The sequence below is a fragment of the Haliotis rubra genome, unplaced genomic scaffold (assembly GCF_003918875.1).
Source record: "Haliotis rubra isolate DU_JTF1 unplaced genomic scaffold, ASM391887v1 Scf540, whole genome shotgun sequence".
NCBI classification, from domain to species: Eukaryota; Metazoa; Mollusca; class Gastropoda; order Lepetellida; family Haliotidae; genus Haliotis; species Haliotis rubra.
This window is the reverse complement of record NW_025767236.1, coordinates 714,875-740,235: the sequence shown is the minus strand read 5'-3', so window position 1 is coordinate 740,235 and position 25,361 is coordinate 714,875. Positions and strand designations below refer to the sequence as shown.

The following is a 25,361-nucleotide window of genomic DNA, read 5'->3' as shown; positions in this document are numbered from 1 at the left end:
TAACAACCTCCACACATCCAGGCAGGAAGCTGACTAGCCTGTCTCACACCAAAACAACCTCCACACATCCAGGCAGGAAGCTGACTAGCCTGTCTCACACCAATAACAACCTCCACACATCCAGGCAGGAAGCTGACTAGCCTGTCTCACACCAAAACAACCTCCACACATCCAGGCAGGAAGCTGACTAGCCTGTCTCACACACCAATAACAACCTCCACACATCCAGGCAGGAAGCTGACTAGCCTGTCTCACATCAATAACAACCTCCACACATCCAGGCAGGAAGCTGACTAGCCTGTCTCACACCAATAACAACCTCCACACATCCAGGCAGGAAGCTGACTAGCCTGTCTCACACCAATAACAACCTCCACACATCCAGGCAGGAAGCTGACTAGCCTGTCTCACATCAATAACAACCTCCACACATCCAGGCAGGAAGCTGACTAGCCTGTCTCACACCAATAACAACCTCCACACATCCAGGCAGGAAGCTGACTAGCCTGTCTCACACTCTATTACTTCCATTCCGCCTAGCCCTGTCTGTATTGCAGAACACTTTATGAAACAAGTCCAGATAAGCTCAGGTTCATGATCTTCCATCTCACTGGGGCTCCTTCTCCAGTTTAAATGGAGTTACTTGTTTCTGTTAGAAACATATACTTTCAAGGGATACACCTTAATTGAAGATGAATGATTGATTGATTGTTGTTTAACGCCGCATTCAGCAATATTCCAGCTATATGGTCTGTAAATAATCCAGTCTGGACCAGGCAATCCAGTGATCAACAGCATAAGCATCGATCTACGCAATATAGATACAATGACGTGCGTCAACCAAATCAGCGAGCCTGACCACCCGATCCCGTCAGTCGCCTCAGCATGGGTTACTGAAGACCAATTCTAACCCGGATCTTCACGGGTTCCTTGAAGATGGCAACAAAAACATTGTCTCTCAGTAAAAATACTAATAACAAATAAATCATAACATTTTCAACTCTCAATACTCCCGTCGGATATATTGCTTAATATATTACCTACATGAAGTTAACACGACACTATGAATAAAACATTTTATCCCATGGTATTTAATTTATTAGGAGAATGTTTACATTTATTCTCTTTAACAAACAATATACATAGGCTACGCTTAATAAGCACGAAGAAATACGTTTGCCTGTTTTCAAGTCAAAAAGGAATTTCGTACGTTCCCTCATAAGTCCTTTTGTTGTCATTGATTAGCGTATGTAGAATAATCGCATGTTACAAGGTACGACTATATATTGTTAATCCGATCTATTAAGATGATAACGTATATCTATCGAATGCACTGCCCTACAGTCTCTGGTTGCCTTCTCACAGGCGAACTGCGACACAGGGCGCTAAACGTCTCGAGACCCATGCAGAGGTAAATTACAATGAACATTAGTTCAGCCCCAGAGAGCAGAACCTATTTTATTTGCTGTAAATCGATCTCCCACTCCGAAAGTTTGCTTTGTTATCAAGTGGAGGCCGAGTTTATTGTACCCAATTTTTCTAGTTAATAAAACTATTATCTTGACGGCAGGTGCCCGCGCCATTTGTGTACTTCCGGTCGGTGTTGCTAGGGCGACAAGGTTTGATCACGTGACCAGCAACCTCGCCAGTAGCGGATATATGGCACTTGTTCGGAACGTGTGTTGAGAAGCGGAACAGTGTAGCCTCTGTCTGTAGATCAGAATATTGTAACATCGAGAACTCGCCAGGATGCACAGGTCATACACATCCATATTACCCACGTCCAACAAGTTATTACAACAGCGGTGGGACTCCACATACTACAATGAGCACAGACGGAAGGTGGGTGAACAATCTTGGCTACCACTCGTTAAACGATAACTGTTTACAATACACAGATTTACAGCTACTGGGCTTTAGAGAATTAAGTGGGAAGAGAATTTATTACCTTTTTCGAGAACATGAACGCTTTGTAAATGTGATGAACTGTTTTGTTAGATATTCATAAATCAATATTTGATTTATTATGTGAGAATGTTTGTAGTTGTGAAATGTTTATATAGTAATGTTTATTGATAAGTCATATTGGGATTTATAGAGGTGGTATAACTGTCATATGAACATATGTAATCTTGTGTTCAGTGTTATATTGTGTGACAGAGTACTGCCAGGAGTCAATACAGTGTTGTGGTATACACAAATGTTTAAGTGTGTAACAATGTGTTGTGTACTAAGGCCTGTTCAAATACATCCTTGTTTCTTGTTATGATCCATCCATCTGGGAATTGGCCCTGCCTAAATGTTTTTAATATTTTCAGCATTGGTAAGAAATGATTTTCTCAAATATAATGTTTTGTTATCCAGATTCCAACTCTGCACACATTAGTATTTAGTATTTTAGTATTCAGTATGTTTGATTATTCCCTGACTTGTGACCCCCACATTAAGACCCTCACTTGGTTTATGTCTGTCTGTAATTGACTCTTTTATATCTGATCTGTATCCCTAATGCATGTGAACAATAATCTGTCTTTTCTGTCTATATCCCAAACCGTGATGATATGATACACATTTATGATCCTGATAGTGAACACAGAAAGATTGTCATCTGGTCTTGCTATCTATACAAATCAATGTGAACGGAAACCACGTCCCAACAACCAATATTTATTTATCTTGTCATTGGTGGTTAGTCAGATTTCTATATCGAAAACAATTATCAGGGTTGTTTTTTATGTTTCTTTTTTTCACAAGGTTTGTAGTTAGAAAGTGAATGAAACCAGAAAATACTTCACTGTCATTGTTAATGAGAAACTATGGAAAGTAATCATGAGAGTAATGTTTCTGAAATTAAGGAAGGCCCTCCAGTTGTTGAGGTTTGCTTCCATAGTGTTTAAACTTAAGGACCCCTAAATCTGAAAATGTTTTATTCAGGGCAGTGAAAAAGGCATTTGATTTTCTCACAAAGTTTTAAGACTTGTTCATGATACTTTTGGGGCGGTGGGGAAGTCTAGTGGTTAAAGCGTTGGCTCGTCACGAAGAAAACCCGGGTTCGAATCCCCACGTGGGTACAATGAGTGAAGCCCATTTCTGGTGTCCCCCGCCGTGATATTGCTGGAATATTGCTAAAAGCGGTGTAAAACTAAACTCAGTCAGTCAGTCATGATACTTTTTGGTAATTGTTTTACAGAACATGAAGGGTTTCTCAGCAGATCTTGTATATTGATGTTTGTCTTTCACTGACTTCATCGTTAGTCTATAAAGGCTTGCTATCTGAAACATCGTTAGTCTATAAAGGCTTGCTACCTGAAACATCGTTAGTCTATAAAGGCTTGCTACCTGAAACATCACTAGTCTATAAAGGCTTGCTACCTAAAACATCACTAGTCTATAAAGGCTTGCTACCTGAAACATCACTAGTCTATAAAGGCTTGCTACCTGAAACATCGTTAGTCTATAAAGGCTTGCTACCTGAAACATCGCTAGTCTATAAAGGCTTGCTACCTGAAACATCGTTAGTCTATAAAGGCTTTCTACCTGAAACATCACTAGTCTATAAAGGCTTTCTACCTGAAACATCACTAGTCTATAAAGGCTTTCTACCTGAAACATCACTAGTCTATAAAGGCTTGCTACCTGAAACATCGCTAGTCTATAAAGGCTTTCTACCTGAAACATCACTAGTCTATAAAGGCTTGCTACCTGAAACATCACTAGTCTATAAAGGCTTTCTACCTGAAACATCACTAGTCTATTAAGGCTTTCTACCTGAAACATCACTAGTCTATAAAGGCTTGCTACCTAAAACATCACTAGTCTATAAAGGCTTGCTACCTAAAACATCACTAGTCTATAAAGGCTTGCTACCTGAAACATCACTAGTCTATAAAGGCTTGCTACCTGAAACATCGTTAGTCTATAAAGGCTTGCTACCTGAAACATCGCTAGTCTATAAAGGCTTTCTACCTGAAACATCACTAGTCTATTAAGGCTTTCTACCTGAAACATCGCTAGTCTATAAAGGCTTTCTACCTGAAACATCACTAGTCTATAAAGGCTTTCTACCTGAAACATCACTAGTCTATAAAGGCTTTCTACCTGAAACATCGTTAGTCTATAAAGGCTTGCTACCTGAAACATCGCTAGTCTATAAAGGCTTGCTACCTGAAACACAGGCATTATGTTCCTTTAGTATAACTTAAGAACATACATTGTTTTTTCCATCTCTATAATCTAAAACAACTGGAGAACAAAGTTGTAATGTCGTAAATGCTTGAATAGGCCTCTGAAGAAATAACCTCTAATGTCAACAAGCAAATCTGTGACTTCAGAAGATTTGAGGTCGTAAGACAAAGAGAACACTTCTCTCTGAACAGTTACTTACAGATAAGAAAGTCAGATAACCTTTGATTGACTCAAACATACATGAAAGCTAGTTTAGCTGTGGTTCATCTGGTTAAAGTCGGTTCAGCTCTCAGTGGAGATTTTAGTATCAGTCTAGTTTCAAATCCGTCAACCATCTATAGGGTTTTACACGACTCATTCCTAGGTATTTGATTCAACAGTTTTGTTAAACATTCCCAAAGTATTTTCGTGCGAGTTTCATGGATGAGGCAGTAGTTATTGTTTTCAAATAAGTAACTCATCTAAATACATGTACAATAAACAATTTAAGATTTCTGACTGTAAAACCTCTGTACAATATGCTAGAACCATCATGGTATAACAATATATTACATCAGATTACTTTCAACAGTACAATATCAGAAATTATTATGTCAGAACCCTTGTTTTATTTATAATTAATAATAACTATTGTTCCCCCCGGATATATGGTACTAGTTTGTGGGATGTTTGACTTTAAACACTTGTCAATAATTCGTCACAAACAACAAGAACAGCCTTTCCATTGGGATTCAGTATTTCAGAGATTGGCATCTACCAAGACTCCAACACAGCTTGTCGGGCAGATGAGTGCAGCAAGTTGTTTCAGTCACTGGTGTCTCTGAATCATTATTCTTCTGAAGACAAACTCCACAAGAAAACAAAACAACAATTACCAAGTTGATATCGAGTTGTTTGTGTGGCAATTATAAAGCTTGAAGAAGTATGAATTCCTAAACAGTACAGTGCAACTGTACATTATGAAGCTTGTTCATCAAGTGTGCACACACTTCCTCAGTGACCAGCACACAGATGCACAACACCTCACTGGATATGTCTCATTGTTGTAAAGTTAAACAACCCGTAATTTGCTTGGCATCACATGAAGTAACAAGAAAAACAAGTAGGTTTTCTTTCTAAAATTCCACGAACCAGTTTAAAAAAGCCAATAGACAGGATCGAAGAAAGCTAAAATAATTGAATACTCAAAGGAAACAATCAATACCCAATGATGACGTGAGCAGATACTCGGTGGCTGGAGACATTATCTGGAGCTGCAGTTCTTGTTAGCATCTCAATAAAGAATCTGTTTGCAGGAATTTGACATTTAATTTTGATTCAGGTGAAAGATGCAGCACCGATGGTGGATACGAAGGCTCCTCCAACATACATGCACCTGCATCTGAAGCTGAAGAAGCTGCAGGTGAGTTGACACCAAGCACTTGCTCAAATAAGAACTGGTCTTCAGCAACCCATGATTGTCTCACCCTTAGCAGCTCCTGGTTAAAATTCATCTTCACTGACCCTTGTTTTGCCTGTGCCCCAGCAGCTCCTGGCCAGAATTCAGAATAAGCACCCCATGCTTGTCTCACCCCTAGCAGCTCCTGGCCAGAATTCAGAATAAGCACCCCATGCTTGTCTCACCCTAGCAGCTCCTCACCCCAGAATAAGCAGCTCACCCCTAGGCCAGAATTCAGAATAAGCACCCCATGCTTGTCTCACCCCTAGCAGCTCCTGGCCAGAATTCAGAATAAGCACCCCATGCTTGTCTCACCCCTAGCAGCTCCTGGCCAGAATTCAGAATAAGCACCCCATGCTTGTCTCACCCCTAGCAGCTCCTGGCCAGAATTCAGAATAAGCACCCCAATGCTTGTCTCACCCCTAGCAGCTCCTGGCCAGAATTCAGAATAAGCACCCCATGCTTGTCTCACTCCCTAGCAGCTCCTGGCCAGGAATTCAGAATAAGCACCCCATGCTTGTCTCACCCCTAGCAGCTATTTCAGAGATTGGCATCTACCAAGACTCCAACACAGCTTGTCGGGCAGATGAGTGCAGCAAGTTGTTTCAGTCACTGGTGTCTCTGAATCATTATTCTTCTGAAGACAAACTCCACAAGAAAACAAAACAACAATTACCAAGTTGATATCGAGTTGTTTGTGTGGCAATTATAAAGCTTGAAGAAGTATGAATTCCTAAACAGTACAGTGCAACTGTACATTATGAAGCTTGTTCATCAAGTGTGCACACACTTCCTCAGTGACCAGCACACAGATGCACAACACCTCACTGGATATGTCTCATTGTTGTAAAGTTAAACAACCCGTAATTTGCTTGGCATCACATGAAGTAACAAGAAAACAAGTAGGTTTTCTTTCTAAAATTCCACGAACCAGTTTAAAAAGCCAATAGACAGGATCGAAGAAAGCTAAAATAATTGAATACTCAAAGGAAACAATCAATACCCAATGATGACGTGAGCAGATACTCGGTGGCTGGAGACATTATCTGAGCTGCAGTTCTTGTTAGCATCTCAATAAAGAATCTGTTTGCAGGAATTTGACATTTAATTTTGATTCAGGTGAAAGATGCAGCACCGATGGTGGATACGAAGGCTCCTCCAACATACATGCACCTGCATCTGAAGCTGAAGAAGCTGCAGGTGAGTTGACACCAAGCACTTGCTCAAATAAGAACTGGTCTTCAGCAACCCATGATTGTCTCACCCTTAGCAGCTCCTGGTTAAAATTCATCTTCACTGACCCTTGTTTTGCCTGTGCCCCAGCAGCTCCTGGCCAGAATTCAGAATAAGCACCCCATGCTTGTCTCACCCCTAGCAGCTCCTGGCCAGAATTCAGAATAAGCACCCCATGCTTGTCTCACCCCTAGCAGCTCCTGGCCAGAATTCAGAATAAGCACCCCATGCTTGTCTCACCCCTAGCAGCTCCTGGCCAGAATTCAGAATAAGCTCCCCAATGCTTGTCTCACCTAGCAGCTCCTGGCCAGAATCAGAATAAGCACCCCATGCTTGTCTCACCCCTAGCAGCTCCTGGCCAGAATTCAGAATAAGCACCCCATGCTTGTCTCACCCTCAGCTCCTGGCCAGAATTCTAGCAGCTCCTGGCCAGAATTCAGAATAAGCACCCAGATTTCAGAATGCTTGTCTCACCCCTAGCAGCTCCTGGCCAGAATTCAGAATAAGCACCCCATGCTTGTCTCACCCCTAGCAGCTCCTGGCCAGAATTCAGAATAAGCTCCCAATGCTTGTCTCACCCCTAGCAGCTCCTGGCCAGAATTCAGAATAGCACCCCATGCTTGTCTCACCCCTAGCAGCCCATGGTAAAAACTGGTTTTCAGCAACCCATGCATGTTTAAAGCAGCAAGTATGCATTGTGAGAGGTGACTGATGGTCAGGCTCACTGACTTCGTGATTATCTCCCAGCTGTGTAAATCTAGGCCTATGGTGTGAATCATTGGATTGTCTGGCGCAGTGTTTTTACAGACTGCCTGTTTCAAGCTGGAAGACTGCTCAGTGCAGGATAAAAGACACAAACAAGAATCCAACAAAATGACATCTTGTATACATACAGCCTTTAGAATTTACACAAGATCTTATGCTGGAGAGCATCTACGGCTAGAGTCATTGAGGGCTAAGATCCTTTACCAGTAGGACTACCTGCTAAGTCTGTGGATTGTTGTGTACACTGTGATTACGTGGTGATGGTGGGGAGGAATAAATGATTGTGTGTTTAGATAAAAAGTGCAAATCATAATAGGAGATCAGTAACTGTTCTTTTTATACAAGTAAAGGCCAGACCAAGTTTATTTCTTGTTTTACGGATCCGCCTTTCGTATTTTTTTAAGAATAAAAAAAAACATGAAAACTAATTTTCCCTGCTCGATAAAAAAAATCCTGATGTTTTCATTGGCTAAAAATTTAAACATACAAGAAATTTTGTTTTTAGATTGTTTTTTGCCCCATATGCACTTCATAAATTGCCAAAAGTAACATACTTTGAGTATTTAGAAGGAATATTAGTTTGACAGGTGATGTTATTTTTTATTTTTTTCCCTCCTGCCTTTAGGCTTTCTGAGGGCAAAATCCATAAAACAAGAAATAAAATTGGTCTGGCCTAAAAGCAGTTTGATTTAAAAGCCATTTTACAAATATATGATGGATGTGTATTGCATTGTTCATAATGAATGTGGAGTATAAAATACGAATGTGGAAAACACCACATTATCTACTAATCAACCCACATCTGAAGTCCTGGGTACTGGAAGGATAACAAAGTTATCACCCTGGCGTTTAGGGGCAGTATTGCTGCTGGGAAATTGTAGCACATTAGATTCACAGTGGCATGACAATCGAATGACATAACACTCTGCCACTAAAGTTGGTAAGCTGTTATAATTCATTTACTGTTTACAACTGGAAAACGTTGGTGAAAATATTTTGGAATGAATAGAATCTGACCCCTGGGTACTTTTATGTAAGACCTAAGGACACTCATGAACCTTTATCAATAATTGCAAATTTGGAAGTTTTGATGTATAAGTTTGACATGTTTAATTTAATGGCAGAATGTTAGGGATTGTTTTGACATGTCTGTCTCCTCACACGTGTACCAAATTCTGACAAAATAAGATATGACTTTGTTGTTTTTCAAGAGACTACAATGGATTCTCCTTAAGGGTTGAGATTAAGGGGAACTGTAGCTGCCTTAACACAACTATGTGCTTCAAGTACTCGTCATTCGCCAGGAAATGGGGGTCACTTACCTCACGGTTACACTCTAAGTCAAAGGTTCAAGTACTGATTTCCATTGTTTTCAATGGATTGTGGGTATTTTGCCAACAGAAAAACCTCGTCAGTGTCTGACACCAAATGCTGTTGGTATGGCATGTCATCTATCAGTAAGTTAACTTTCAAAGTAGAAGAAATTTAGAAACCACAAGATCAAGCAATTTGAAACATTGATTTGATGTCAGCTTAATTTTTATTGTATTTAATCAATCGAACAAATTTGGAAAAGCAGGCTGGCTTTACTTGACTTGGGACATGTGAACAAAACTACACCAAACAAAACCAGATTGAGCCTTCGCCCTGTATGATTATTACAAGGGATTCAGGGACAAGTGATGTAAACTCTAGTGGTATGCTCTGTGCTCAGAGTTCCGTTTTGTAAGCACAAGTAAAGATTAGTCGGTGAGTGGGTGACTTGGGTTTTACGCCGCTTTTAGCAATGTTCCTGCAATATCAGCTTCACATATTGTACCTGGCTTAATGAGCAAACTTTAACCACTGGGCATAGGTTAAACTTTTTTACATACATCAAACATAAATATACACAATGTTCGTACAGCTAATTCAAGCTTGTGTCTCTTGGTTTGTCTTAGTCAACACTACACCTACATACACCTTAAACTGTGACATTGTATCTCACAATACTAACACTGAAAGAACAGCTTTAGCTCAAAGAGCGCAGACACACACATACACGTTGCTAAGCAACTGCAATATATCTTAAAGGTGACAATGTTAACACAGACTTCACCCCCCAAAGTTAACTGTTGACTGCACAAGTGCACGTACATGACTGGAAAGTGATCTTCCTTGTAAGGATGACAAGATACACAACATGACGAAGTATTGCACTAAAACAGGATGAGCTGAACATTGATTTCTTTGAAAAATCAATAATCTGTTTCAATCAGGCACATGTACTGGCCCAGAAAATAGATTTTCATGACGTGAAAAAATGACCAAAAACCTCGATTTTATAGGATGAAGATGACACTTGACTTAACAAGTAAATGTGGCGAGACTTGCTTTCAATCAGGTTTAGATGATATCTCTCGTAACTACCGGGATTAGAGAGTATACAGACAATGACAGTGTCGTTATCTCCCACTTGGGTGGTAACAACATACCACTACATCGCAACATAGCAACAGAGACATTGCCTGAATGCACTGACTGAAATGGCTGTCTGTGTCTTATCCAAATTCTAGTCTAGGTCTACTAGGCCATGCCATGTTAAGTTTAGAGAATAACCAATGAGCTGCGAGGAAGTACAGATTATCTGGCCTCAGTAAATAAATGTAAGCCTCGAGCCTAAGGCAGCGACAGATAATCTTTAATTCCAAGTAGGTCATACTGTATTATGGGTTTACAAATTAAAAGGGAAGATGAAGGCGAAAAGTGCAAACAAGATGTCATCCATACAGAGAATCTTCATCATTTGTGACATCACTATGTGATGTTATGACATAATTCTTAGCAATGATGTACTGTCACATTATGTGACTTCTTCTGACCAATCAGCATTGAGGATCACAAATATGGGCATGTGCAAATGTCGGACTTTTTACCCCTCATTGGTAATAATAATCAACATGCACAACTGTTTTTGAGTTTGGTTTTGGCTGGGTTTTTTTTTTACTTTCGAATGTTTTTGTTAGCTTTGGAGATATCAGACTTTCAGTGTGACAACAGAATTTTCATTTTTGTTTCACCATACATTTTTGTAAAGGTTGTAACTATCACAGTGATTCAGTCAACAAAGTTATCATCAATTCAACAATTAACCTAGTCAACAAGCTTTCATACTTTTTAAAAATAAATTGTAAACTAAGCACAATTTTTCTAGAACAATTGAAAGGGACTTCTTTTAAACTTCTCCATTCTTAATGGAAAGCTGACTTTCTGCTGTCATGATACCAATTCACAGAAAATCATAATAGAAGCCACCACCAGCAAAGGGGTTATGTCAACAGTTCTAGAAATTCAAACAGGTCGTTACATTTCATTGTATCAAATAGGGATTATTTAGCAATGTAATCCTCAAAACTCTTGCTGTTTCATTTGTGCTTGACTTTTGTAATGATTATAATTATGGAATAATGAGTTAAAATGTTTGAAAGTATGACTGAAAATTTGATACGGTCCCTAGTATATGACCAATACACCTTTGAGCCATGACACTGCCTGTAACTGGTATCTCTGTCAACAAATGAGATATAATCAGGACTTCCATTGAAAGGAAAGGGTGGTTAACTCCTTACAAACCTATAATGATAAATGTGTTCCTTGGCTGCGAGTCAAGCTCTCCATTGTCAGGACTCGTGTTCACCATGAATACCAAATGGCTTTGGTTTGTGCAGTTTGATAACAGTTCGTTCTAGACAGTTGTATTCTTGTACTGAATACATTAGGGAGGGGAGTCTACAGCAGGCGCATACAGGACCTGTGTGGGCATAATGATCACATCAAGATGTATGTACAGCCTTGAACAACCATTTGCCTTTATCAAAGTCTACATGGATTTGATTGGAATATCATTAGTTACTATACTAATATTAGTCTGTCTCACAGTCCCTGAACCCTATTATTTTCCCTACATCCTACTCAGCCCAAAGTCATATACATTCAGAGACTAAGCGTAAGTCCTGATGGTGAAGAGTGGAGCAACATGGATGTGCTGGTCCTAATATCTGGATTTGACGAGACTGCTAATCTGCGACTAGTAGAATAGTTGAAGGACTTGGTAGTGTTTGAATTAGAGGGAGGGTGGGGGTTGTTGTTGGTGGTATTACTTCTATCGTTAGAATCCAGGGAACCCCTGAATCCATAAATCTGCACACATGGGTTACAACAAGGCACTCCCAAAGTTTCAAACTGAATTCCTAACACTACTTGGGTGACAACCATCAACAATATAGCCACTTTACATAAGCTTTCAGATTTTCGTCTCATTTTTCCTAATGATATTATTTCATCCCATTTAAACACCACAAATGCACTACATCATGTTTCATTGTGCAACTAGGCTTCCATTTAATCATTATATTATTACACAACACATCTAGTTACATTAAACAATGAAAAGAAAGTTCTATTACTGTCATACTTCTATTGTTTTCAATCATTCTACATCTTAAAAGTGATTTATGTTTATATTTTCCAAGAAATGAAATGATGAGCAATGACTTCATAATCATCATTAAGTCAAGTAAATAGTTCATGGATTTCAAAGTAAATAAACTCTGTCAAAAAAGAAACGCAACCCCTGTATTTTAGAGATTTTGATCTGAAGTTTTAAGACGACACAGCATGTTTATTATTTAAGACAGAAGTCTGAAATTTGGCAGAATAATAACCAAGATGGGCATGTTTAAAATTGTCATTTCAAAAGTCATCTCACAGACACCAGTTTGTCACCAGGGGGGCGTCTTTCTCAGTATCTCGTATGAGCACCACGAGCTGCAATCACTGCACGGCATCTCCTTGGACAAGAACGGATAAGACGCCGGATTCTTTCCTGGGGAATGGCTCTCCACTCCTCCTGCAGTGCAACGCCCGAAGCTGTTGCAGCGTCTGTGGCGCGGCTGACGTTGGCGTGCTAGTCAACTCCAGAGTATCCCACAGGTGTTCAATAGGGTTGAGGTCTGGTGATTTAGAGGGCTATGGCAAGACATTGAGGTTGGAATTCTGCAGAAAGTTCATTGTTGCACGTGCAGTATGAGGCGGGCGTTGTCTGGTTGAAAGATCTGTGTCTGTTGGTCAATAATCGGAGAAGGTGAGGCTGTAATCGTGGATTTGATGTACGTTGGGCTGTCAGGTTCCCTTCAACGATCACCAAGTCTGATTTCTGGTTGTATGAGATGGATCCCCAAACCATAACGCTTTCACCAAAATCTGTCCCCCTGTCGGACGCCAGATGGGCAAAAACGTTCATGACGTCTCCTATACACACGTTTTCTTCAGTCGTGATGTTGCGAAAAAGAAAACGGATTCATCAGAAAACCAGATCGCCTCCAGTTTTGTAAAGTCCATATCCTTACGTTGTTGCACCACCTGAGTCGCCGGGCGGAGATGTAGAGAGTAGTACAGGTCCCAACAACTGGTCTACAGGCACGTAAACCCGCTTCTTTCAGAGACGGTTCCTAATCGCTTGAGCTGACACTCTCCTCAAACCTGGTATTTGTGTGGCAGTCACGGTTGGTAGGGCATGCCGATTACGCAGGTGATGGACCGGATGTACCGATCTTGAAGGGTCGTGATTCTTGGCCTTCCACTTCTCGGGCATCGTTGGTCAAATTGAAGTTGTTGTAGCGGCTCCAAAGTCGGGGATATCGTTGTTTTGTGAACATTTAGGTGCCGTGCAACAGTTCCAAAACTTTCTCCGGCTTGAACACCGACCAATGGCGATATTTCGGGTCGGCAGCACTCAATCGTGGCATTTTTCACAGCTTTTCATCGCGACAAATGAATGAATATAATCACCGAAAGCACATGGGCTTTTATACACCCCTACATTAACTGCCATTTTCATGATTTGCATGTGTTTTTTTTGTGCGAAGTCACCATGAGGGTCATTTCATGCGTTGTGACGGAATAAGCAATAAAATACACTTATGCGTACAAATGCAGTTGTTTGGATGGTAATCTTCATTAATTACGTGTATAATTTCAATACATTCGAATAACATTTAGTTTGGAAGCAATAACTTCATTCAAACGAATTTTTCATATCTGAGGACAGGGGTTGCGTTTCTTTTTTGACAGAGTTTATGTCCAGAATATACCAGTCCATCAGTTTGTTGTGCCAGCAATACTACTTTCCATGATTAACACTGAGTAACCAATTTAGAACCACTGTAGTGCTTGAAGTACTGACACAATCAATAGACGTGGCTCACATGATTATCTCACTGCATCATTCAATGTGTTGGTTATGTGGTGTAGGTTAGAGCATTCATATACTCATAATGACAATATAAACACATGTATGAAACACAAGTAGTTTTTTTATCATTTTTTGGTACAAATGTTGAATTAGAAAAAAATCTTTGTCTTTGCTTTATAAATCATTTGATTTCACATTTTTACTGCATATCTGCTTTATACCCCACTGAATCATGGTGGTATTTATATTCACAGCTTGAGGAAGAGAGGCTGGCTACCATCGAGAGAGACAACCGTATTCTCCTGGAGAAGATGTCGTACATCATGAGGACAAGAGGACGAGTGGACAACAGGAACAACTACGAGTACAGGAGGTATGTACTGCTGCACCATGGGTCTGGGTTGGACTCCCATCAGGATTGTCCTCATTCTGTCTCATCCTCCTCGTGTGGGTGTTGGGCTAGGGTCTGAGTTTGACTCCCATCAGGATTGTCCTCATTCTGTCTCCTCCTAGTGTGGGTGTTGGGCTAGGGTCTGGGTTTGACTCCCATCGGGATTGTCCTCATTCTGTCTCCTCCTCGTGTGGGTGATGGGCTAGGGTCTGGGTTTGACTCCCATCGGGATTGTCCTCAGTCTGTCTCCTCCTCAGTGTGTGGGTGTTGGGCTAGGGTCTAGGTTTGACTCCCATCAGGATTGTCCTCATTCTGTCTCATCCTCCTCGTGTGGGTGTTGGGCTAGGGTCTGGGTTTGACTCCCATCGGGATTGTCCTCAGTCTGTCTCCTCCTCGTGTGTGGTGTTGGGCTAGGGTCTGGGTTTGACTCCCATCGGGATTGTCCTCATTCTGTCTCCTCCTCGTGTGGGTGATGGGCTAGGGTCTGGGTTTGACTCCCATCGGGATTGTCATTCTGTCTCCCTCCCTCGTGTGTGTGTGTTGGGCTAGGGTCTGGGTTTGACTCCCATCGGGATTGTCCTCAGTCTGTCTCCTCCTCGTGTGGGTGTTGGGCTAGGGTCTGGGTTTGACTCCCATCGGGATTGTCCTCAATCTGTCTCCTCCTCGTGTGGGTGATGGGCTAGGGTCTGGGTTTGACTTCCATTGGGATTGTCCTCAATCTGTCTCCTCCTCGTGTGGGTGTTGGGCTAGGGTCTGGGTTTGACGCCCATCAGGATTGTCCTCATTCTGTCTCCTCCTCGTGTGTGTGTGTTGGGCTAGGGTCTGGGTTTGACTCCCATCAGGATTGTCCTCAGTATATCTCATCCTCCTGTGTGTTGGGCTAGGGTCTGGGTTTGACTCCCATCAGGATTGTCTTCAGTATATCTCATCCTCGTGTGTGTTGGGGTAGGGTCTGGGTTTGACTCCCATCAGGATTGTCCTCAGTATATCTCATCCTCGTGTGTGTGTTGGGCTAGGGTCTAGGTTTGACTCCCATCAGGATTGTCCTCAGTATATCTCATCCTCGTGTGTGTGTTGGGCTAGGGTCTAGGTTTGACTCCCATCAGGATTGTCCTCAGTATAACTCATCCTCGTGTGGGTGTTGGGCTAGGGTCTAGGTTTGACTCCCATCAGGATTGTCCTCAGTATAACTCATCCTCGTGTGGGTGTTGGGCTAGTGGCTGAAGTTTTTAATTGTCACCCAAGTAGGGCTGGCTATTGATTTAGATCACAGAGATTGATAATCGTTGAATAAATATCAATCCATTACAGATCAATATCGGAGAAATAAAAATGCCAAAAGGTCTGAAAGAAATCAACATGTTTTACATCACTGTTGAGTACTGACATATTTATTCATGGATAACTAATAAAGCAGCATCCTGAACATAGGTCAGAAGCAGACGTGAATAACGACATAACCTTGTGTATTGTGTGAGGAGAATAAAACTATATTTCATCAATAACCTTGTGTATTGTGTGAGGAGAATAAAACTATATTTCATCAAAAAGGTTCATGTACAATGTTATCAAAGCTCAGTAACAATTTTCATATCGATAATCGTTAATAATAAGATTCTTCCCACTGTCAATATTTCTGACTGCCCTACACCCCAGTGAATTCCCAGCTCATTCTTCGCAGGGTACTTACTGATGAAACTGGCACAACAGAAACATTTGCATTCATTAATTTTTATAGTCAAAGTGGCTTGGGTATTCGCTATTGACAGTATGACTACAGAACATTATGCAAGTAACACAAACAATGGGGTCTAAGAAACATTGGTTTGCCCGGTACATAAATAGTGCTTTAGTACTTTTAACACTCTAAAGTTTGAGTCAGGTGCATTATTTATGTGCACTTCATTTTTGTTGATGTTGTACACTGAGTACAAAAAACTGCAATGTTTGCTGTGGTTCCTACATATGTGTACATATACTGTATGTGACAGACATGTCAGAAGCGTGCCTGTCACCATGGCGACCAACATCCATTGTATTTTGTGACATGATACACATGTTTTGATGACATCAGCTGGATGCTTGCACCGAACCACACGTCCCATTGATTTTCTTCTGTGATCAATGCAAATCATCCTCAAGTACCTGTAATACGTAGATATTATTAGCCCAGTCTGTTGCCATATACGACTCACACATTAGGAATGAAACTGCCTCCAGACTGAAAGATATTGACTTGTCAATTTTGTTGAACTCTATCCAAGAAAATAAATGTGTAAAACATGCAATATCTAAGCCATCAAGGATGAATTTCACTTGTTGCTTCTATGTAAAATATACTCCACTGTGAGGAAAAAATATATTTCAATATTTAACTTACATGATCCATATGTTGTGATGTTTCATCATCTTTTAAACAGTTTAGGTCTGTCCACAACACAACATGTATCGATGTATATAATACATCACTCTTTGTGATATAGAACCACATTTGTAAATAATGGTGAAAGTTCTGTACAACACAGGGATTATAATTACAGGGCTGTGGCCTCGGAAGTACTTGAGTATAGATTGATTGATACAGACACAATTGGGTACTAGACTCTTTCCTAGCAAACACAATCGCACTGGATCAATGTCTGGCCCAATTTCATGCTTAATGTCGGTCCAATGTAGATGATTTTGGTTCAGCATACTTTTTGTACAACATTTTCATCAAAGGCATAAATACATCTTTTTGGTACGATATTGTCAGCATGTTGTCAAATTGTACAAACATTATGCCACTGTTAACTACAAAGGTTGATCAGGTCCTATGTATTTGATTTCATTATTTTACCAATCTGAATGTTATTTGTGTTAAAATCTGTTTCTTTTTTGCTGCTGTTGCTTAGATCTTGATTTATATATTTGGGAGAACTCCAATCAGTTGGTAATACATTTAACAATACTTCAAAGCAGGTGATCAGAAATAACCTACTAATTTGCTCAGAATAAATTCCAAAAGTCACTAACAAAATTATTGTCTACCAATCACACGCAAACTTTGCTGCATAAAACACTGCAAAGAATATGCAGAATAAAGAAATAGTGGCAAATATATATATGATATGCATAGAGTGTTCATGCCCTTCGTCAAACAAAGTTTGGGCCTTTCATAATTTACTGAAAGTATTATGAAGAAATAATGGTAATTATAATAACAATAATGTAGATATACATTTTAAGAGTATCGAAATTTATTTACAATGTTGGCACAATGTTGGCCTAATATTGGCATACCAACTGCAACATGCCAACATTCGACAACACTCAGACCCGATTTTGGGATGTTTTCGTGGGATAACATATGATGTCATTCCTAAAATATTAGATGTTTCAGACGTCCTTTCACTCAATGAAGTTATAAGCTTTGGAAAGACTGCACTTGAATACAATGTTGGAACCCCGTTTATTTGTACATGTATTTTTCCTCAATAACTATCAGCCATGTTTGACCCATGTTTGGTGCTAGTCAACAGTTTTTTGACTACTAGTGAGAAAGTCAACATGACATGTATTGACAGCAGTTCCCACTGGGCAGCCTCATTTGCATATTTTTTTAATACCAAGTTTACCAGATGGGTTTATTGCATCGATAGCATTAGCTGTTTTGTGATAGAGGCGTTTGTTGCAGCTGATACTTCTCGTAAGATCAATATGTCCTGTTTAGATAATTACAGTGATGATGACCACGCAACTGTATTGTTTCAGGACTTACATGCCCTTGCTTTCAAGCTTTTTATGATGTTGAATAATATCAGGAAATATACATTGTTCTCATTACATAATATTCCCATAGATTGTAACTTTGTTGCTATAGTGAAAGTACCCCTGTTACTCACATTTAACGTTAAATTGTTTGTTTTCAGTTTGAATCGAGAGAAGCGTCAGCGAGAACTGCTGCGCGTGACTGAGGAAAACCAGTCGATACTGCGGCGTATCACAAACCGCGGGGCCGAGTATAGCGCCGATCAACTGCAGCGGGACTGGAAGGCTAACCAGAAGTTCATGGACAGTATCTCCCGCTTCCCACAGGACTGGTGGGTGAACGATAAGGACACGGACAAGGTGAGATATAGATGTTATCTCATGGTTAACGGAAAAACATGGTGAGATATGAGATTCATCATACAGGGAACAGAGTACAAGGAGAGATATGGGAGTTATCTCATGGGGGTAGAGAAACAGAGTGAGATATGAGATTTATCATATAGGGAACAGAGTACAAGGAGAGATATGGGAGTTATTTCATGGGGACCAGAGAAACAGGGTGACATATGGGAGTTATCTTATAGGAAAGAGAGTACAAGGTGAGATATGGGAGTTATTTCATGGGGACCAGAGAAACAGGGTGACATATGGGAGTTATCTTATAGGAAAGAGAGTACAAGGTGAGATATGGGAGTTATTTCATGGGGACCAGAGAAACAGGGTGAGATATGGGAGTTATTTCATGGGGACCAGAGAAACAGGGTGAAATATTGGGGTGAAATATCTCATGGGGTAAAGAATACATGGTGAGATATGGGAGTTATCAAGAGGATACAAGGTGAGTCTTGTGTGTGGGTCACCCGAATTTGGGGGCTGTTAAGACCTTTTAGGTAAGGCAAGATGAATCAAGAGGTTGAGTCGGTGTAGCCTGACTGACATCTGGGCCACCTGAAGTATTTGACTGCAGGGGAACTGTACCTCACAGCAGGGGATTTTGTTGGGTGACCAATCTATGTTTCACAAACACAATCTTAGCAGAATGACAAATACAACTCCTGTACTTAATGTAAAACATCAAAATGTTTTCACCTTTCAGAAGAACAGTCGGAGAAGTTGCGCTGTGTCGCAGAGGAAGCAGCGTCAAAAGGACAACGCGTCGGTGAAGAGTGACTCCCCACAGGAGGAAGATGAAGACACGGTGAAGACCAATAGCGATAATGATAAAGACAAAACTAAGAACACAAAAAGCAAGAAAGACTCCAACAACAGAAAAGAAGCAAAGAAAGAAACAAAAGATTCTAAAAAGGGAGGAAAGACAGAAGAGGAAACGGAAAAGAAGGACGAAGAGCCTGAAGATGAAGATAAACAAACTGTTAAAGCATGAAAAAGTTAGATATGTAAATACTGTTACTGATCAGTGATGAGAATATGATAACCACAGTTAGGGCCACATCTTTCTGTCTGTGAGCCCTAAGTGAGCACTTGTGTAAAGTTTTCGTCAGATTATTGGCAAAAGGTTTGTATACATTTCATTTTCATTTTTTGATATTTGGATTAGAATTAATCATGTTAATGGTGATTTTGTTCTCAGAATTTGAAATGTTTCATCTTTTTGTGTTTTCGAGTTGTGTAAACTGGCTAGCTCAGTCTGATGGGTGTGGGGTTTAATTCAGTGGACTGGATGACCGCTGCACAAGTTGTGATCAGCAGACACTGTATAATGATGTTCTCCTCATTATAACCCAATCAGTGCTTATTGCTGACATTCTGCCCCAATCTGCCACTGAGAAAATGTTTGTTGTAGATTGCACATTTTCAGAGATACATTCGGCTGTCAGTCTTATGTTTACATGAAAAGGCATTTATAGTATTTTTCAACATACAGGTGAAATAGGTATTATGGAAGATGTATGATTTCTCATGTACATGTGTTATTTCATAATTAGAAGTTGAGAATTAGGGACAGTGGTCATATTGCTTTGACTGAAAATCCTTTCTTATCATAAGCATCATAATTTGCTTTTATTTTCCCACGATATTGACAGAATTGGTTAATGTTCCTTCCGTTGGGATGTTAGACTTGATGGGTATCTGTGATGGTCCTACTTCACCTGTCCGCGTGGGTAGCAAGGACTTGTTTTGAGTTGTGTGTCTGTTATTGTTTCTTTTGATCTGTGATAATTGTTATATTCTACTCGTTGAGAATGACAAAATATTTGTTTATTGTTTGCCTTGTTAAATAATGTGGCATCCCCACCTGCGATGGTGATGCTGCGTGTTGATGATGGTGATGCTGCGTGTTGATGATGATGATGAGATGACTGTGTATGTAACTCAGTGTCGCAAAGGAGCATGCATAATATGAGCTAAAGTTTCATGTGAATGACCATTTGAAAATGAATGGGAATGTATGCAGCAATCTGATTGATTGAAAAACATCAATTTGATCTCAGAGATCGTTGGGACTTTACACAGCATGTGGATTCTTTTCTTGGTACACGTCTTTTTTTCGGCATTCCAGAATTTGAAAAGTATGAAAAAAAATTCAAAATGGACACCACACTAGTGATGCCATTCATTCCAGATGTATTTTCAGAGCAAAAACTCTGTAACAAGACTGAAAACACATAATGTTAATATCCTAGTGACTAGCAAGTAATGGACGTAGCAACATGAAACTGGCTGTGTACAGTTGACTCTGAAGAAAGGAACTGTTTCCAAGGCAGAGGCGAGTCTTAATGCCTACACTCTGGCAGGTTCTGTTTACAAACATTTGAGTTCCTTCCCACATCATACATCCCGTGTTTCGATTGGTCGTCTGTTCAGATCCTGCTGCAGTCATTCACTTTTGGTCGTCTCAACCAAACGCCAAAGTTCAATTTTTCAATTTCAAATAAAATGTTTACCGGGGTACATACCTTGTTGCTTTTGTTCTTTGAAATAATTCTAAAAAAATTGCTACTTGCTCCCTCACCTGTTTCATGACAACATGCCCATGAAACTGTTGTCTTATTCAGCCTTAGATATATATGTTATTTGCTCAAACTAAGATCTAGTTACAGAACGATGTTAGTCATTATTGCTCATTTCTGTACCCTTGCTACTTCTGTGCTTGAATTATATACTTATTCAAGTGTTACCACAAGTACATCAGATTGGGAGGTGTGGTCTGACTAAAGGTGAACTAGCAATTGTTTCTTAGTGGTGTGAAGTTATTTATATTGTTATCTATAATAAAGAGGCACGTATATGTTGAGAAATATTTCTTATTGCCAAGACAAATCAGTTGTATGTAATTAATTATTCCTGCTCTGAAAATAGGCTACCAGTATCTAGAACAATATAACAGTCGGACGTGTTTATATTTACACTCTTGTGTGCCTTATAGATGTATAATACTAAGCACTTTCTTCTTAGTGGCCAAAAGACTGGCATAAAGCATAACTAAGTACATCTTTCCTTTGATTTCATCTACCATAGTTATGCATATAAGAATTATCTATAAGAATGTTTAACAATTGTGATAGAAGAAAATGTATGTTGGACTATATGCTCATTGTTGTAGTTATTTGGGGCCGGGAATTGTTTTTTAATGTTCTATCATCATGTTTAAAGGAAAACGTATTTATTTCAAAATATTACAAATATTCCTGATGATTTAAGATGTTGAATAATGTGTTTTATCCATGTGTATAACTTGTATTGACCGCATCAGAGGAAGTCATTCTGTTATATCCATATGTGTATAACATATTTATTAACGCATCACAGGAAGTCATTCTGTTATATCACGCCGAAGACCCGGGTTCGATTCCCCACATGGGCACAATGTGTGAAGCCCATTTCTGGTGTCCCCCGCCGTGATATTGCTGGAATATTGCTAAAAGCGGCGTAAAACTAAACTCAGTCAGTCAGTCATTCTGTTATATCCATGTGTGTATAACATAATTATTACCGTATCACAGGAAATCATTCTGTTATATCCATGCGTGTATAACATAATTATTACCGTATCACAGGAAGTCATTCTGTTATATCCATGTGTGTATAACATAATTATTACCGCATCACAGGAAGTCATTCTGTTATACCAATGTGTGTATAACATAATTATTACCGCATCACAGGAAGTGATTCTGTTATATCCATGCGTGTATAACATAATTATTACATCACAGGAAGTCATTCTGTTATATCCATGCGTGTATAACAATTATTACCGCATCACAGGAAGTCATTTTGTTATATCCATGCGTGTATAACATAATTATTACCGCATCACAGGAAGTCATTCTGTTATATCCATGCGTGTATAACATAATGTTTACTGCATCACAGGAAGTCATTCTGTTATATCCACATTTTTATAATTTTTACCCACTGCATTGGAAGACGTCGCTTGGTTACATCGTTTGTTTACACTTGTTTGTCAGCTGGTAGTGAGACAGATCATCCATCTTCCCATCCCTGTCGGTCTTCAGGGAAACAGTATCCCGGATCCATCACAGGTTGTTAGTTCTATGAATGGAGTGCTAAGTGTTGTGATCAATTATTCAGTGATCATTAGCAGCGGACTGTTTACCACATAAGTGTTATGTCAATAATTCACAGTGTTGTGTATGATGTTAAGGAGTTAACTGAAAGACCAAACATCATATCAATAATTTAATCATCCTTTAAACTTGTGTAGCTGTTGAAATCCTCTTGAAATTATGCTTTTCAGTTGATTCATGTTTGTGAGTTGGTACAGAGGAGAGTTGTCAGGAGTCTGTTTACTTTCATGTTTTGAGCCATGAAATATTCAACACTGACAGTTTAACAGTAGACTGACAAGCTTTTGTACCAATTGTTGTTTAAATAAACAAAGACAGAGTGAGATGAATCAGAGTCTACGAGTTCAGACTTTGTAGGATGTCTATGTTATCACTATTCAGGTTTGTAGTCAGCCGCCTAACCCGCTCAGCCACCACGACTCCCAGATGGGACTCAACCCAACGGGGAAAAAAACGTACTAGAATTTGTACTTTACTAAGAAAGTGTAATCCCAAATATAACATATGTTACATTTGACCACTTTCTAAAATGGCATTGTGTAATCAAAACATTCACTTACCACATTGGAGGCCCGGGTTCTACTCCCCATATGGGCAGTGCTTGTAGTCCACCGCTGGTGTCCCTGCTATGACACTGAAATATTGGATAAAATGGCATAAAACTCTGCTCACTCACTCAGTCGACATTGATTATTGAACAGTGTTATCACATGAAGTGTATCAGTACGGCCCAGATTGTTGTATCTATGCCTTATATCAGAACAACTTCATGACCATTGATGCTATATAATCTTACCACCAGTATTATGAGATAACAGTGCGACTCTACAACGACCTTGGTGATTATATCTTCAATGACCTTCAGGGTAAACGTATACTACACTATACCATACATTCCTAATATTAAATTTCTTTACATATTACATTCCTAATGGTCATTCCTTGTACAAAATTTCAAGATACTATACATTCCTAACTCTGTATATTTGGAAATAATGGATAATAATAATTATGATGATAATAATAATGCATGAATGGAGATGCGTAATACATATATAGGTAAACATGTGAATGACGGAGATCAATTCATTACAAAGATACACCTATAGACTAAAATGGTTGTCATGCCTATGTACACATTTTTAAGTCAGCATCACCAATTTCTGTCCCAACTTTTCTCTACTCTTGACATATTTCATGTTTTGTCATACCTCATCTGTTTTGAATGAAAGAAAGCTTTAAGGATGGATGTGGTTTCTGAAAAGCCAACTAAACATTCCTGTAAAGATAAACCAAAAATAATTGACGTAGCTGCCTGCTCTGTCATTGAAGAAACTAATGAACACTGGCACAACTCCCTTTAAACAATTTTCCTGTTCGAACCCGGAAAGTCTGTTTTTGAAAGGGTTGTTTACAGTATTACATGTGTTTGTTATCTTGTGGTGAAACACCTCATAACTGGTTGAGGATCAGCTTCAGAATGTGTCCTTGGTGAATATTGTATCTCTACAGGACATACATTTACAGGGAAAGTGGTGTTAATAACAGCTCACTGTTATATTTATATTTGAAAACTGTTGGAGTTGTTGAAGTCATGTAGAGAGGAAACTTGTTTGTTTACTCAGTATCTAGTTGTCTTGGAAAGACATTTATTCATGCAAATTAGGTACATGTATATGCCTTTATTATTTTAACAGTATTACATCATTAAGCTTGTTTGTTGATGACATCACCAGTGTTTGCTGTCTATTCTTTCACTGCACTGTTAATAACATTCTATGGAATAAATTTTGTACTTAATTATATAGTTTGTTGTGTATGTGATTGGATTGATTACCCATGGTGGAATGGCTGCATCATTGTTCAACCTACACTAGCTTAGACTCTAAATGAGTATAATTAATATTTTATACTTATCCTGACTCATGCTTATTGCTTGTCTTTTTCTTCTTGCGAACATAGTGGAACACGTGTATCTCCCAATTGAAGTTCCCTTCAATTAAAAAATCACTAATTAGTACTCACCACGAGTTACCTCCCTTCCACAAGCGCGGGAACGAGGGCGCCACCTGAACCCATGTGCCTCACTCTCTCCTTTTGTTTTGAGCTCGACACTTTATTTTTCCGAAGAAATCCAAAGTGTTAAGTGGGGAGGACGGGAGGGCTTACCTCATGAGTCAGGATAAGTATAAAATATTAATTTTACTCTAAAAATTTCATATTTTTCCTTATCCTGACTCATGCTTATTGCTTGTAGAATCCGACGGAAAAGGAGGTGGGAATATATATACTTTGGATTTTAATAATTAGTGATTTGAACTGTGATGATTGTAATAACCCTATGGGAACTTCATAAAGGCACTGAACTGATGAATTCCCTTAACTTATCAGCTGCCATATAAAGGTTATTACAATTTATTGAATATGATAAAAGTATATACAACATTAATGTAAGCTGAAGCTATTAATGTGATAGTATAAACTTCTGTGAGTTTATAGTGGATACTTTTATAAATTAACCAAAGTATTAAGCTTAAGATATGCATATATTTAAGCTATAATAGTATAGTACTGTGCTTAAGATATAATTATAACTTAAGCTGTATAATAGTAACCAACTCCTTAGAGTTTGTTAGCTAATACATTTATGCATATGACCATATGACTGAGCTTAAGGATTGATGAAACTTAAGCTGAACATATATATAGTAGCAAAACTCCTAGGAGTTGTAAGCTTATATATAGTATGATATAAAAACCATAGTACTGAGCTTAAGATAATAAATCAAACTTAAGCAAAATATATAGATA

At 39.3% G+C, this 25,361-nt stretch overlaps 1 protein-coding gene across 3 annotated transcripts; it reads left to right on the top strand.

Moving 5' to 3' along the window:
- The first annotated feature begins 1,623 nt into the window (after positions 1–1,623).
- Positions 1,624–24,350, top strand: LOC124253439 (sperm axonemal maintenance protein CFAP97D1-like). Of its 3 annotated transcripts, XM_046687209.1 has the most exons (6): positions 1,626–1,842; positions 5,507–5,587; positions 14,108–14,226; positions 18,156–18,354; positions 18,591–18,596; positions 19,094–24,350. In XM_046687209.1, exons 1-6 carry the CDS (start codon positions 1,750–1,752, stop codon positions 19,379–19,381), a joined length of 786 nt encoding a protein of 261 aa, XP_046543165.1. In that variant the 5' UTR covers positions 1,626–1,749; the 3' UTR covers positions 19,382–24,350. The 3 variants fall into 3 exon arrangements, with proteins under 3 accessions (XP_046543166.1, XP_046543165.1, XP_046543167.1); XM_046687210.1 differs by lacking the exon at positions 18,591–18,596 and having other exon boundaries at positions 1,624–1,842; XM_046687211.1 differs by lacking the exons at positions 1,626–1,842; positions 5,507–5,587 and adding an exon at positions 6,747–6,823.
- Positions 24,351–25,361: the final 1,011 nt, after the last annotated feature.